Here is a 13643-nt window from a genome sequence, read left to right as displayed (position 1 = left end):
CATTTGCAACAAAATGATGATATGAAAAAGGATTACCTTCATCATTCATAGCACCATTAATCACAGAGGAACTGATGTGATTGATGGAAGAAGAAGAATTCATATTCTGATTGTTTAGGAGTTGAACAAGGTGTTCATACTGTTCCATGGTGATTGAAGGAGATGTAGATGTTGAAATAACATTCTGAACACTTGATTTTGGATCATCCTTTTTGTTTTTAGTGAATCTGAAAGATGCAGGAAAACCAATTATGCGATAGCAATTAGATTTGATGTGACCTGTCTTCTTGCAGTGAGTGCAAATAAGTGACTTCTTGGAATTAGAAACAGACGATTCTGAAGTAACATTCATGGCAATTGCATCATTATTTATGATTGAAGGGATGGAAATTGTTCATTGACGTTCTTCTTGAATGATCAGCGAATAAGCAGCGGAAAGAGAAGGTAATGGCTTCATCATAAGAATTTGCCCCCGAACAATTTTGTACGAATCATTTAGCCCCATTAACATTTGAATGATGCGTTGATCTTCAAAAAAATTTGAATCGATGCAGCAGCAGCACAGGTACAAAGAGGAATAGCTTGAACGATCCGCAATTCATCCCAAATTTTCGTTAATTTGGTGAAATAGGTAGAGAAATCATCGGTACCTTGTGAGATAGAAAACAATTGTTGCTGAGTGTTATAAAGAAGAGTACCATCAGATTGTTCAAATCGTTGATGAAGCTCGTTCCAAATCTCCGAAGCAGTCGGTAAAAATAGAACACTATCAGCAATTGTTTTGTTCAACGAATTTAGAATCCAACTAATAACCATTGAATTAGCTCTGTGCCAATTTGAATATGCAAGAGAATTGATTGCTAGAGGCGTAATTGATCCATCGACAAATCCAAGCTTGTTTTTAGCAAACAAAGAAAGAATCATCGATCGTTTCCAAGATTGAAATCCAATTCCATTGAAAACAGTTGAAACAAGAATGGAATTCGGATTATCAAAAGAACCAATGTAAAAAGGACTGGAAACACTGATTGCAGATGAATCTGATGAGATCGATTTCAATCTGATACCATATTGAATTTGAAACTTAGAGAGAGAAACATGTATTTGAGAGAGAAAATTTTATCTTTTCTTATTAATCTGTATGAATGAAGAAATGAATACATATATACAAGAACTTAACAAACTTGTAATGAAATCATTAGATAACACAAACTGCTCACGTGCTCTAACAAACAGGACACATGGCAATTAACTGTTAATGATAACACCCTACTCTATAGAAACCGAATATCTTGATAAAATCAAAAAATAATGCTTAAAATGAAAAATTGTTGGTGGAAAACAGTATGCATGACTACCATGCAAGGCTCATTACTTATAATTTAGAGTTACATGCAATACGACCCTTATGCAATATATAGGATCAAGCATTTACACCTTCATGGTTCTGTATCAGTATTTCAGTGAATATCAAACCTATTATACTATCTTCTACTACTGTCCCAACCTAATTAATTACATCTCTAAAAAGACTACACTCATAAAACAAAGGATTGTAGAAATACTAGTGATTCTTTATTAAGTTTTTAAATTGACAATACAACTATGTTATGATATGAAAACAAATGAGAATAATTTTTTTGACTCAGAAAAGATATTTAAAGAATAATCCAACAATTTACAGCTTACACTTTACATATTAAGCCACATGCTTAATAGTTAATAGAATGACACCAACGGATCAAGAGAACTTACTGAACGATTTTCATAAAGCTTTCAAACCTGTCATCATCAACAACGTTTATCTTCAAATTATTCAGATCACTTTCAAAATCCATCCACAAATACGATGTCTCCTCATCACATATGACTTCTTCCAACTGTGACAATTTGCTCATGGAATCCGGCAACTCTTGTAATCCATGAACACCACTCATCTTAACCACTCTCAGGTTGCATAGTTCCCCAATTTCATCTGGTAATAGACTTATACTCAAACAATCAGATAAATCAAGGAAACTCAGATTATGAAGACTTCCAATCGATTCTGGTATTTCTTGTAGTTTTGTGCAACAATGGAGGTTGAGGATCTCAAGATTGGAAAGATTCCCCAACTTTCTAGGAAGAGCATCCAGCTCATGGCAATTGGTGATGCTGAGATTCTGGAGATGAACAAGATTACATACTCCTGAAGGTAGTTCCCTCAGATCATAACAACAATCAAATTCCAGATCAGTGAGATTTGATGGAATATAAGGAGACTGATCTGTGACACTGTTCTTAAAAGCATCACCTATCTCACACATAACAAACGAAAGTTTTTGAAGAAATGGCAAAATGAAGAGTGGTTGAATAGAGGAAGAAAATGAAACATGTTCGAATCTGATACTTGTTAGGTTAGCGAAAGAATCTGTCAATGGAAGATTGAGTAGTTGGCCAGCATAAACACTGCACGTACTCGAATATCCATCTGCAGAAAAGGCAACAACTGATGAATTGTCTTCCAATCCGGAAATCGCAATTGAATACGTCATATTAGTGTTCATCGTTTTCTCCTGCACATCAATCTGGAAGAACCTCAAGAGCTCGTTGTTCAATCGAATCAGCTTTTTTGAATGAAGAATTTTCTTGTTCATGGTCCGATACTTGATGCTCGAGCACTTGAGAACGATCGCTGTGGCATTGCTCAGATAACAGATGAACATTATCATCTCTTTCTCAGGACGATCCAACACCTTGCTTAATCTCCAGCTTTCATAAAACACCTGATCGATGCTTCTTAGGGTTTTTTCAAGGCGTTTGAGAAGACTTTTGAATCTGTGAGTTTGTATAATCTGCCATACAACATGTACTGCTTTCTGTAACTCACCCAATACAAATTGTAATGCAGTCTCAAATACTACCGCCATTGATAATTACACAAAAAACTTTGAAACCCTGATAAAGACTTTAGGTGAAGGGAAATATCAAATATGAAATAGAAGATATAGAATTGATCTCAATGAAGGTATTACTTGTGAATAATATGTATATATATATACAATCTAGCCTTCAGTTGATAAGTATTCCTGAATAAACGAGGATGTTTCTTGCAGTTGACATTGAAGCTTCATTGACGCGTTCATATTAGGTACGTGTAAAAGAGCGACTGAGCGAGGGTTAAATTGTTTATAGCGCTGAAATAGATGCCGTAATTTAACGAAGAAGAACGACGACGGAAGAAGGATCGTTTACAGTTGCACAATTACAATAATAGTCCCTGGATTATGCTCGAATTTATAATTTTTCATCGTCTTATAAAACATTTCAGTTTTTACTCGTTCATTAATCATGATAAGTGTCTCCTAAGTCCTAATTAAGTAACTCACTCTCACATATATAGGGTTGAAGGTGTATTTTGAAGGCGCATGACTTTAAAAAAGGGTATTATTGTTTAAATATAAATCTAATTAAATTTTCATATATGGTTTTTATTTGGAAATTTCAAATTCTAGAACACGAAAAAAAGATAAGGGGTTAAAGCATGACTTAACCTTCATTTTTTTTTGTTTTTAATTATGATGAAGACAAGTTCCAAGGTTGAATATTGAGGAAATTTTCAATATAACATAGAGGTTATTGAATATGGTGTAGGTGTTGACATGTAGATGCTAAATTAAATATCATGATTCTTAATTTTTGATGCTAGGTCTTCTTCAATTTGAGTTTAAAAAATGTAGTTTAAGTATATGAAAACACACATACACAATTAAAATTATTATATTAACTTTTTTAAAACAAATGGTTATGGATCATAAATTGATGAAGCTTAAAATTTTAGTTCATGGAATTTAGGTAAAGAAGAAAAATCATAGATACAATCGGAAATCTAAAATAGTTGGTTGCTATAAAACAACAATCTATAATATTTTTTAGAAGACCAAACTTGCATATTTGAACCTAACGAAGCGACTATTAATATATATGGGAAAGTGGAAATGATCGGCTATATTTCTACTACTTTTCTATATCTTTCATTCTTTCTTCCTAACTTTTACAATAAAGTGCAAAAATAATCCTTCTATTTAACAAGCATTTTTGAATTTAGTCCCTTCAAAAATGATTTGCAAAAATGTCCTTATGATCAATATTAAACTATGGTCAATATTCAAACTAAATGACTAATTTACCCGTGTAATATTCTTTTTATCATTTCATCCTTTTATTTTAGTGTTTAATTATTTAAACATAAGAAAGACAACTTGTATGGGTATATATTTTTCTTATGAATTTGCATAGGTTGTGAATCTCATATGTGTGTAACGATGGTCTAAAAGTTATCTTTCTCATCCTAAATTTATGTATTATTATTTATTTATTTATTTATTATTATTATTATTTTGCTGGGGGGGGGGGGGGGGGGGGGGGGGGTGGATGATGGCATGATTAATCTAGTTGAAAAGAAAAGTATAAAGGTAATAAATAATAATATTTATACAATCGAGGTTTTTCCAAGTTTTACTCGTTTTTATTTGTGACTCTTGTCGATGCTTAGTTTTTTATGAGTCTATTGGTAACCGAATGTGTCATTTCTCTTTTGATATTTTATATAATAACAGTAGACAACATTTTTTAACCTTATTTCCAACGACATGTCGTCGGGATAGCCTGTACCAACAACAAATGGTCGGCATAGGTGAAAAAAGTTGTCGGAATAGGTATCACCTATACCGATGACTTGCCATCTTCACAGCGCCTGTCGGACCGGCTTTCGAAAAAAAAAGTTTTATTATTTAGTTTTAACGAAGACAAGTTGTCAGCATATGTCAAATCTATATCGACGGCAAGTCGTTGGGACATGTTAACTTTACAGCGATGACAAGTCGGCGGCACAAGTTTAAAACCATTTTACAGACTAAGTTATAGTGATGAATCGTCGTCGGTATAGGTCAAAACCGTTTTTACAGTTAAGACCTATATCGACGACATGTCATTAGTACAACCACTATATGTATGTTTGTTTTTTGGTTTTGATTCTTATTTATCATTCCTATTTGTTTAACAAATCTAGTCATTTGCAACGTAGATATTCATAATCAACAAACATTCAATAAATATTACCAAAATTCAACAAACATTGTTCAAATTCAAGTATAGTACATATCAAAATAACACAAAAAAATCAATCCTCATGATCTTCTTTCGTCTCCTCAGTCTCATCGGTTACATCAGGGGTATTTTTTGGATTGAATTAAAATTGTAGCATTGGTGGTGGTTGGAAGTTAAGAATTACGGCCGCCAATAAGTCATTATACCCCTTTTGCATTTGTTTCAACTATTCTTGCATTTGTTGGGTTAATATAAAAAATTGGGAATCACTCATAGTTGGGATTAAGATTGGGAAGATGTGAAAGTCCGTTAATTTGGAAATAAGTCTATGTTGGTGGTTGGTTTCATTCCCACTCCGCAAGTATGCGTGTGTCTCATCCCGAGGGCACGATTGAGACATTCAAGCTCATTTACATTTTCGCCCTCCCTGTCTTCTTCTTGCATTTTCATATATACTCATCTTGAATCTTTTCTTGAAATTAAAAAAAAGAATAAACATACATTAACTAAAACAAACAATTTAATTTAAACACTAAAATATAATAATGTACATTAAACAAAAAAACTATAATAATAATAATAATAAAATATTTAAACAATGTATTAATTTCGTTTATTACTTACCCAATCTTCTTGTGCTCGATGTGTAAATCAACCCGAGCCGTCGTACCAAATCCGTCTTCACCCATCAATAAGCCACAAACATTAAATATATTTATACAAGTGTTAATAAAAATTTTATATGACACAAATAAATTTTATTACCTCTATATGACATATTTGAGTATGTGACTTAAAACCATGAGCGCTTTTATGTCAAAAACAACAAATTAATCAATCAATTCCAAGTATTGGCGGCCTAATCTTTCCGTTATATGTCGATCCTATCACATCATGTTTGCGTTCTCTATACGCTCTTTGGTTGTCGGTTTGGATACCCGCTCGAACGGATTCCCACAAATATGTACCTCGAAACCTATTAGGATCAAAATAGTTTACAAAGAAAACATAGTTGATTAGTAAAAGAAATATTTAATAATTTTACATCCAATAAATATAAAAAGTATTGTATACTGAATTCTAACTCAAGATAAATAACTTCATTGTAGTTGATAGGAACACAACGTTAAGAAGGATAATGTAGCGGTACATTTGATGCCACTTGATTTTAGATCAATCTAACTAACGTTTTCCCATAATCCCTTATGAATCGACATGTCTCGCTGGAGGTATCAAGCTGCACGACTAAAGGCTTCTTATTGTTATCGTCATGCGCTTCATACAGATTTTAGTTCCTTCCTAGGCCACTCACATTCTTCGAGTTTGCTACATTCACACATAGAATTAAAAATTTAGAAATTTAAAACTTTAAAAATATATCCAATACTTAAGAATTTCATGTAACTTACAAGATATGCAACCCGATGTTATCCTATATGCGCCCTCGTGTGGAGGATTGTCACCGTCATCTCTATCACACCCCCGAACCAGACGGCGGAAACGTTCGGGGACTCGTTCGTGACTTCATTCTTGTAGTATCATCACATAGTATATAATTGAAACATGACATCATCATTACACATGTAATATAACAACATACATTGATTACCTCGAGTATTGTGTTTGAATATTATATGACAAAATAATTAAAGTATGATGAAACAAAATATAAGAAAATATCCATTAGTTTGTTCTGCCCAACCTGCTTCAACAGTTTCCTGAGAATACAAGTTAATTTAAAAGGTCAATATAAAATGTTGCTGAGTTCATAAGCATGTTTGAGAAAATGATTTGTATATTTTTGTAAACACCAGAAAATCCTATATTTTTTGAAAACAGTTCAGTATGTTTGTGTCCAATCTTGTATTAATGCATGTGTGTTATTGTTTACTAGTATGCAAAAGAGAATGAAGAAATGAAAGAGAATGTACAGAGAATGCCCCCAGACAACCCTATGTTGTCTGCAAAAGAGAATGTTGGTATACCAACCCTCGAGATTGAGTACCGGCACGAGTAGGTTCCCGAGTAATCCAATTAGAAAAGAGAATGGTCTCCCGTAAATTTATAATGTTAATTCCTCTAAGTGAGTCGCTATAACCATACTAGATAATGACAATTCCGTCTGTCATAGCGTTGTTGGACGCCGGCGGAATAGAATAAGGTTTTCGTCACCGTAGACTGGTTTAGTCTAACTGTAGTGAACAACTCAAATGTGGGGTGTCATCCACGTATAGATCTATACACAAATCCTCACTCTCCCTCCAAGAGACTTTGGTTATAACTACAGGATACGATCGTACACTCAATAGGTGTCAATTGACACGTCTCACTAGATCCTTAATCAAAATTTACGCGAAGAGAAACATATAAAGCACACTCCAGGCCCAATGAATCATGTAAGTGAACAACTAAGGCTCACTAAACATGTAAGTCATTTCAAGCCTCGAAAGGAATGATATTATATAACATGGGCCCAAAATATATGTAAAAGGACACAAATGTCCATCTCACATGTGTGTTATTTATAGGCCTAAATAGCACGCAAAGAGTATCCAAGGTCTGTGTAACAGCCCGGATTCCCAGGTATTATTAATTCTTAAAATTTTTGGTGATTTGTGAGGGGACTCGGCGAGTTGGAGCTCAAACTCGCCGAGTATGATCGCGGTTTGGGCACGGGTTCGCGTCCGGACTCGGCGAGTCCACGCTGTTTAATGAAACCTTAACTTCCAGGGTGTGAGACCTATTTAAGGGGGCTTATGGCCGTCATTTGCGGCCACCAACCCCAGAGAGAACCCTAAAGAGTCTTTGAGCGATTTGTGAGAGAGAAGAGGAAGATTCTTGACTATTGTGGGTGTTTTTGCACATAGAAGAGGATCAAGGCAAGAGGAGACCAAAGAAGGTGCTAATCCAGTGATTCCTGAGCTCAGAGACTTCATTTGAGGTAACCATTCATTCCTTTCTCAATCCTTGGTGTAAATCTTAGAGTTAGGGTTTCTTTGTGGAAAGATCCATGGAGTAATTGGCCTCCTCCTGTGTTGGTGCTTTAGATCTGGACCCAAAGAGGTCCAGAGACCCTTTTCCCTCAAGCTTTATGAGTGTTAATGGAGGCCATGAGCTTAGAATAGCATTCTAGTGACCACATCTCAAATAAGGCCTTTGGACCTTTGCATGAGCACCAAGATTGTAACTTTACGTGATGTATGTGCTTGGAAGGACTAGATCTATGGGTTATTGGAACGAATCTGACCTCAGGAGTGAGTTTGAGTTCATGCATGGCATAGACTCGCCGAGTCCGAAGAACAGACTCGGCGAGTAGCATGAAGATTGTCCATAACCACTCATCGAGTGGTCTTGCCGAGTTAAGGGGTTGACTCAGTGAGTCAGGGAGAGTCAGAGAGGGTTGACGGGTGGATTGAGTCAAGCTGGAACTCGCCGAGTTGTTCTTGAGACTCGGCGAGTTGAGTCGTGGTGGCCCTGCGATTCATGCCAGGTGGAACTCATCGAGTCAGGGAAGTACTCGATGTGTCAAGAGAGGATCCTAGGGAGTCAGTGAGCACGTATAGGCTCGCTGAGTCGCTCTAATGCACTCGCCGAGTCCGGTCAAAGTTGACCGTTGACCGTTGACCAAAGTTGACCAGTGTTGACTTGATAGGGGTAGTCAACCTTAGTTGTGAAAGTGTTAATTAGAGATATATTGTGTTATAAGAGGATTATAGCTCAGGGGATCGAGCACGAGTGATTTCCGGGATTTGCGAGTTAGCGAGATACGCGAGGTGAGTCTTCTCACTATACTTTACCTTGAGTAGGTAACCAGAGTTATGTGACAGAGTATTTGTATGGTATGTATGTTATGTGTTGTACTGTATTATTTCTATGTGATTTATGTTGTGCATGTTTATAGAGTTGGAACCGGAAGGTTCACAGAGTTAGAACCAGAGGGTTCACAGAGTAGGGTCCACGGACCCACAAAGTTATAGCCTCAAATGGCTAATATGTGTTATGTGTGGTATTTTGGGGAACTCACTAAGCTTTGTGCTTACAGTGTTGGTGTTATTTGTTTCAGGTACTAGTGATGACCGTGGGAAGGCGCCGGCTTGATCAGTACACACACACGGGATTTTTATGTTATCAGATCTTGGGAATTTTATATAGCATGGATTGAGTTTCAAACATTAATTGTTTTTATGAATGTTAAATGATTTGTGTTATTATAAAATGCGAAAAATTGTTTTAAAATTTACGGTGTTACAAGTTGGTATCAGAACCTTGGTTTGAGGGATTTGAGTACACCTTCGGACGTATCTGAACTCAAACTGAGGATTTGAGAGGTATTTTCAAAAAGAGTAAAAGATTTTTGGAAAAATGCAGAGCAGAGTTGTGTGTACAATCGGTCCGCGCCCGAATGGTGATTTCCAAAAATACCCTCATGTTATGTGATATTGAAATTGATATGATGTATTCTCATGCTAGAGTAGGCTAGGTACTCCTATTAGGACTAGAGTGGCCTGATTTGTGATGCCTTAGCCTAGGAAGAGGTGAGCTGCTATGAGATGCTTGAGATCGAGTAGGTAGCAGCGAGGGGCTTATGAGAGATGTGTTAGAGAGTGGATTATGCATGATAGAGTACTTGGAATTTGGGATCCGAAGAGGAGGACTTGGGGTGTATTCTGATACGGTGCGGACAGTAGTATTGGGCCCGTACTACTGAAAGCACCGGGGCGGAGTACAGCCCAAGTAAGAATCTTTAGAATACCAAGGATCAAGGAGGAATGAGTTGTCGAGTGTGAGTATGCTCAAATGGATTCTAATTTATCGTATGTTGTATTTCAGAGGTAGATCATGGTGAGGACACGTCTTATGCCTGAGAGAAGTGGGGCCAGTGATGAGGAGATCTGCCGGATCATCCATGAGGAGGTGGGTGCAGCCATCATGGTGAGGACATGTCTTTCTGAGGCTGCTGTTGCAGCGGCCACTGCAGCTATTGTTGCCGCGAGGCCGCAAGGTGGTGATGCGTTGCTGTTCCGGGAGTTCAGCAACACAAAACCGCCGGAGTTTGATGGGACCCAGGACCCGGTGGCGGCTATGAGATGGATCTCTGACATAGAGGGGTGTTTCTTCACTTGCTCATATCCTGAGCATTTGAGAGTACGGTTCGCGCTGAACCAGCTTCGCTTGGCAGCGAAGGACTGGTGGAAGTTTGTGACGGCGCACTTTGCGCCTGCTGTGCTCGCGGCGGTGACCTGGGAGAGGTGCAATGCCATGTTCCGAGATGAGTACGTTCCCCAAGTGGATAGGGAGCATTTGGCCCAGGAGTTTCTGACCCTCAAGCAGGGTACTGAGTCTATTACGGTGATTACCAGGATGTTCCATGAGAGGGCGATGTTCTGCCCTGAGCACGTGTCCACTGAGCAGGCACGTATGAGCCGATATTTGAGTATTTTGAGGCGGGACATTCGGGAGTTCGTGGCGAACTCCTCGTACCGGACATTTTCTGAGCTTCAGGCAAATGCCCGGAAGAGGGAGATTGAGCTAGAGACTCAGGCCAGGGAGGAGGCGGAGTCTCAGGGGAGGGATCGGCGACCGGCGCAGTCTCAGCCGGTAGCCAAGCGGGCCAAGCCCGCTGATCCCAAATCAGGGAGCTAGAAGGGCCGCATTTGAGGGAAGTGCGGCAAGGGTCATGATGGAGTCTGTAGAGCGGGATCTTGCTACAAGTGTGGCAAGGAGGGGCATATGGCCAAGGACTGCCCCAAGGGGTTTGCAGTGTGTTTCCACTGCAACCAGACCGGACACCGGAAGGCAGAGTGTCCGCAATTGCGACGATCATCTCAGGGAGCACCTCAGGGATCTGCCCCTGCCGCCATCAGAGCTACCGAGAGTCGGCCAGTGAAGGCCGAGGCGCCGAGGGCACGAGGGAGGGCCTTTCAGTTGACCGCGGAGGAGGTCCGTGCAGCGCCCAATGTCGTGGCTGGTATGTATTCTTTCGTGTATTTATTTTGATGTTGAGATATTATGATTATATTATGTTATGCGTAGGTACTTTCCTTGTGAATTTTGTACCTGCCTTAGTGTTATTTGACTCGGGTGCGAGTCGGTCTTTTGTGTCTTTGGCCTTTAGTTAGCATATCAGTGTTAGTCGTGAGGCATTGAGTCGGCCTCTGAGAGTTTCCATAGCTGACGAGAGGGTGATATATGCCACAGAGGTTCTCCGGGAATGCGCGTTAGAGATTTTCGGTGTTGAGTTCCCGATTGATTGGATTCCTATATCGATGGGTGATGTCTGTGTCATTGTGGGCATGGACTGGTTGAGCCGATTCGGTGCGGTTATCGACTACGAGCGACAGCTGGTGACCATACGAGACCCTTGTGGGGGAGTTCTTACGGTGTATGTCGAGGGTACACGTTCTGGATCAGCGTTTTGTTCGGCCGCTAGGGTGAGGCAGTGTCTACAGCAGGGCTGTAAGGGTTTTGTGGCGTATGTGATGGATACTCGGGTGGATCCTGAGAGGCCGAGGTCAGTTGAGGAGGTTCCGATAGTGCGTGAGTTCCCGGATGTATTTCCAGAGGAGTTGTCGGGTGTGCCTCCTGTGAGGCAAGTGGAGTTCAGTATCGATTTGGTTCCGGGGGCCGCGCCTATCGCTAAGGTGCCTTATCGCCTTGCACCTCCAGAGATGCAAGAGTTATCCTCACAGCTTCAGGAGCTGCTGGGGAAGGGGTTTATTCGGCCGAGCAGCTCGTCGTGGGGAGCGCCTATTCTGTTTGTCAAGAAGAAAGATGGTTCACACCGGATGTGCATTGATTACCGGGAGTTGAACAAGCTGACGGTCAAGAACCGTTACCCGTTACCGAGGATCGACGATTTGTTCGATCAGTTACAGGGAGCATCTTGGTTCTCCAAGATCGATTTGAGGTCTGGATATCATCAGGTGAGGGTGCGAGATGAGGACATCCAGAAGACAGCTTTCAGGACGCGTTATGGGCATTACGAGTTTGTGGTGATGCCTTTCGGGCTCACCAATGCCCCGACAGTGTTCATGGATCTCATGAACCGAGTGTGTAGGCCGATGCTGGATCGGTCAGTGATTGTATTCATCGATGACATTTTGGTATATTCGAGATCTAGAGAGCAGCATGAGGAGCATTTGAGGGAGATCCTCGGAGTTCTGAGGTCGGAGAGGCTTTATGCCAAATTCTCCAAGTGTGATTTCTGGTTGCGAGAGGTCCAGTTCCTGGGTCATCTCATTAACCAGAAAAGGATATTGGTCGACTCGGCCAAAGTTGAGGCGGTGATGAGTTGGGAGGTGCTGAGGTCACCCTCCGAGATCAGGAGTTTCCTAGGGTTGGTAGGTTATTATCGGAGATTTATCAGGGACTTCTCCAAGATCGCGGTGCCGCTCACCAGGTTGACCCGGAAGGGTATCGCTTTTTCATGGGACCCCGAGTAGCAGGCCTCCTTTGAGACGCTTCGCCAAAGGTTATGCGAAGCCCCGATGTTAGCCCTCCCGGAAGGGATGGAGGACTTTGTGGTATACTGTGATGCATCGATCTTGGGGTTGGGAACGGTGCTGATGCAGAGAGGGCATGTGATAGCATATGCATTGAGGCAGCTGAAGCCTCATGAGACGAGATATCCCACCCATGATCTATAGTTGGGGGCAGTGGTGTTCGCCCTCAAGATTTGGCGTCACTACCTGTATGGGGTTCGGTGTACGATATACACGGACTATAAGAGTTTGAAGTATTTGATGGATCAGCCCAACCTAAATATGCGTCAGAGAAGGTGGTTGGATGTGGTCAAGGACTATGATTGTGAGATCCTGTACCACCCAGGCAAGGCTAATGTTGTAGCCGATGCACTAAGCCGCAGGGCGGAGAGCACCCCGCTGCAGGATGTATGTTTGAGATTGACTGTGATAGCTCCAGTGTTGGACGCCATTCGAGGGGCACAGGCCGAGGCTGTGCAACCTGAGATGCAGAAGAAAGAGCGAGTTGTTGGATTGATTTCAGAGTTCGTTACTGATGGTTGGGGGCTTATGACATTCCAGGGGCGTATCTGGGTGCCGTTTATAGGAGGAACGCGTACCATTTTGATGGAGGAGGCTCATCGGTCGAAATTTTCGATCCATCCGGGGGCCACTAAGATGTATTTGGACCTGAGGAAAGAGTATTGGTGGCCCTGTATGAAGAGGGATGTTGCGTGGTTTGTTGAGAGGTGCTTGACCTGCCGTAGAGTTAAGGCCGAGCACCAGAGACCGCATGGTAAGTTGCAGCCGTTGGAGGTTCCCGAATGAAAGTGGGAATAGATCACCATGGATTTTATCACCAAATTGCCAAGGACTGCTAGGGGAGTTGATGCAATTTGGGTGATTGTGGACAGGTTGACGAAGAGCGCTCACTTCCTTGCTATCAGCGAGAGTTCTTCCGCAGAGAAGTTAGCAGAGATGTACGTGAGGGAAGTGGTATCTCGGCATGGGGTGCCGATCTCGATTGTCTCAGACCGGGATGTACGTTTCACTTCTAGATTCTGGAAGAAGTTTCATGAGGAGTTGGGTACTAGG

General features: G+C 40.6%; 1 protein-coding gene across 1 annotated transcript; it reads right to left on the bottom strand.

The window, feature by feature from the left end:
• Positions 1 to 1553: 1553 nt before the first annotated feature.
• LOC111883452 (probable disease resistance protein At5g66900) lies at positions 1554 to 3014 on the bottom strand. The gene has a single exon (XM_052768105.1). The coding sequence runs from the start codon at positions 2907 to 2909 to the stop codon at positions 1752 to 1754; it is 1158 nt and encodes a 385-aa protein (XP_052624065.1). The 5' UTR covers positions 2910 to 3014; the 3' UTR covers positions 1554 to 1751.
• Positions 3015 to 13643: the final 10629 nt, after the last annotated feature.

Source organism: Lactuca sativa, chromosome 2, assembly GCF_002870075.4.
Source record: "Lactuca sativa cultivar Salinas chromosome 2, Lsat_Salinas_v11, whole genome shotgun sequence".
NCBI lineage: Eukaryota > Viridiplantae > Streptophyta > Magnoliopsida > Asterales > Asteraceae > Lactuca > Lactuca sativa.
Note: the sequence above shows the minus strand (reverse complement) of the source record. Positions and strands in the feature narration are given on the sequence as shown.

Excerpts from the sequence above, each read along its gene's own strand:
- LOC111883452 (XM_052768105.1), bottom strand. The coding sequence starts at position 2,909 with ATGGCGGTAGTATTTGAGACTGCATTACAATTTGTATTGGGTGAGTTA.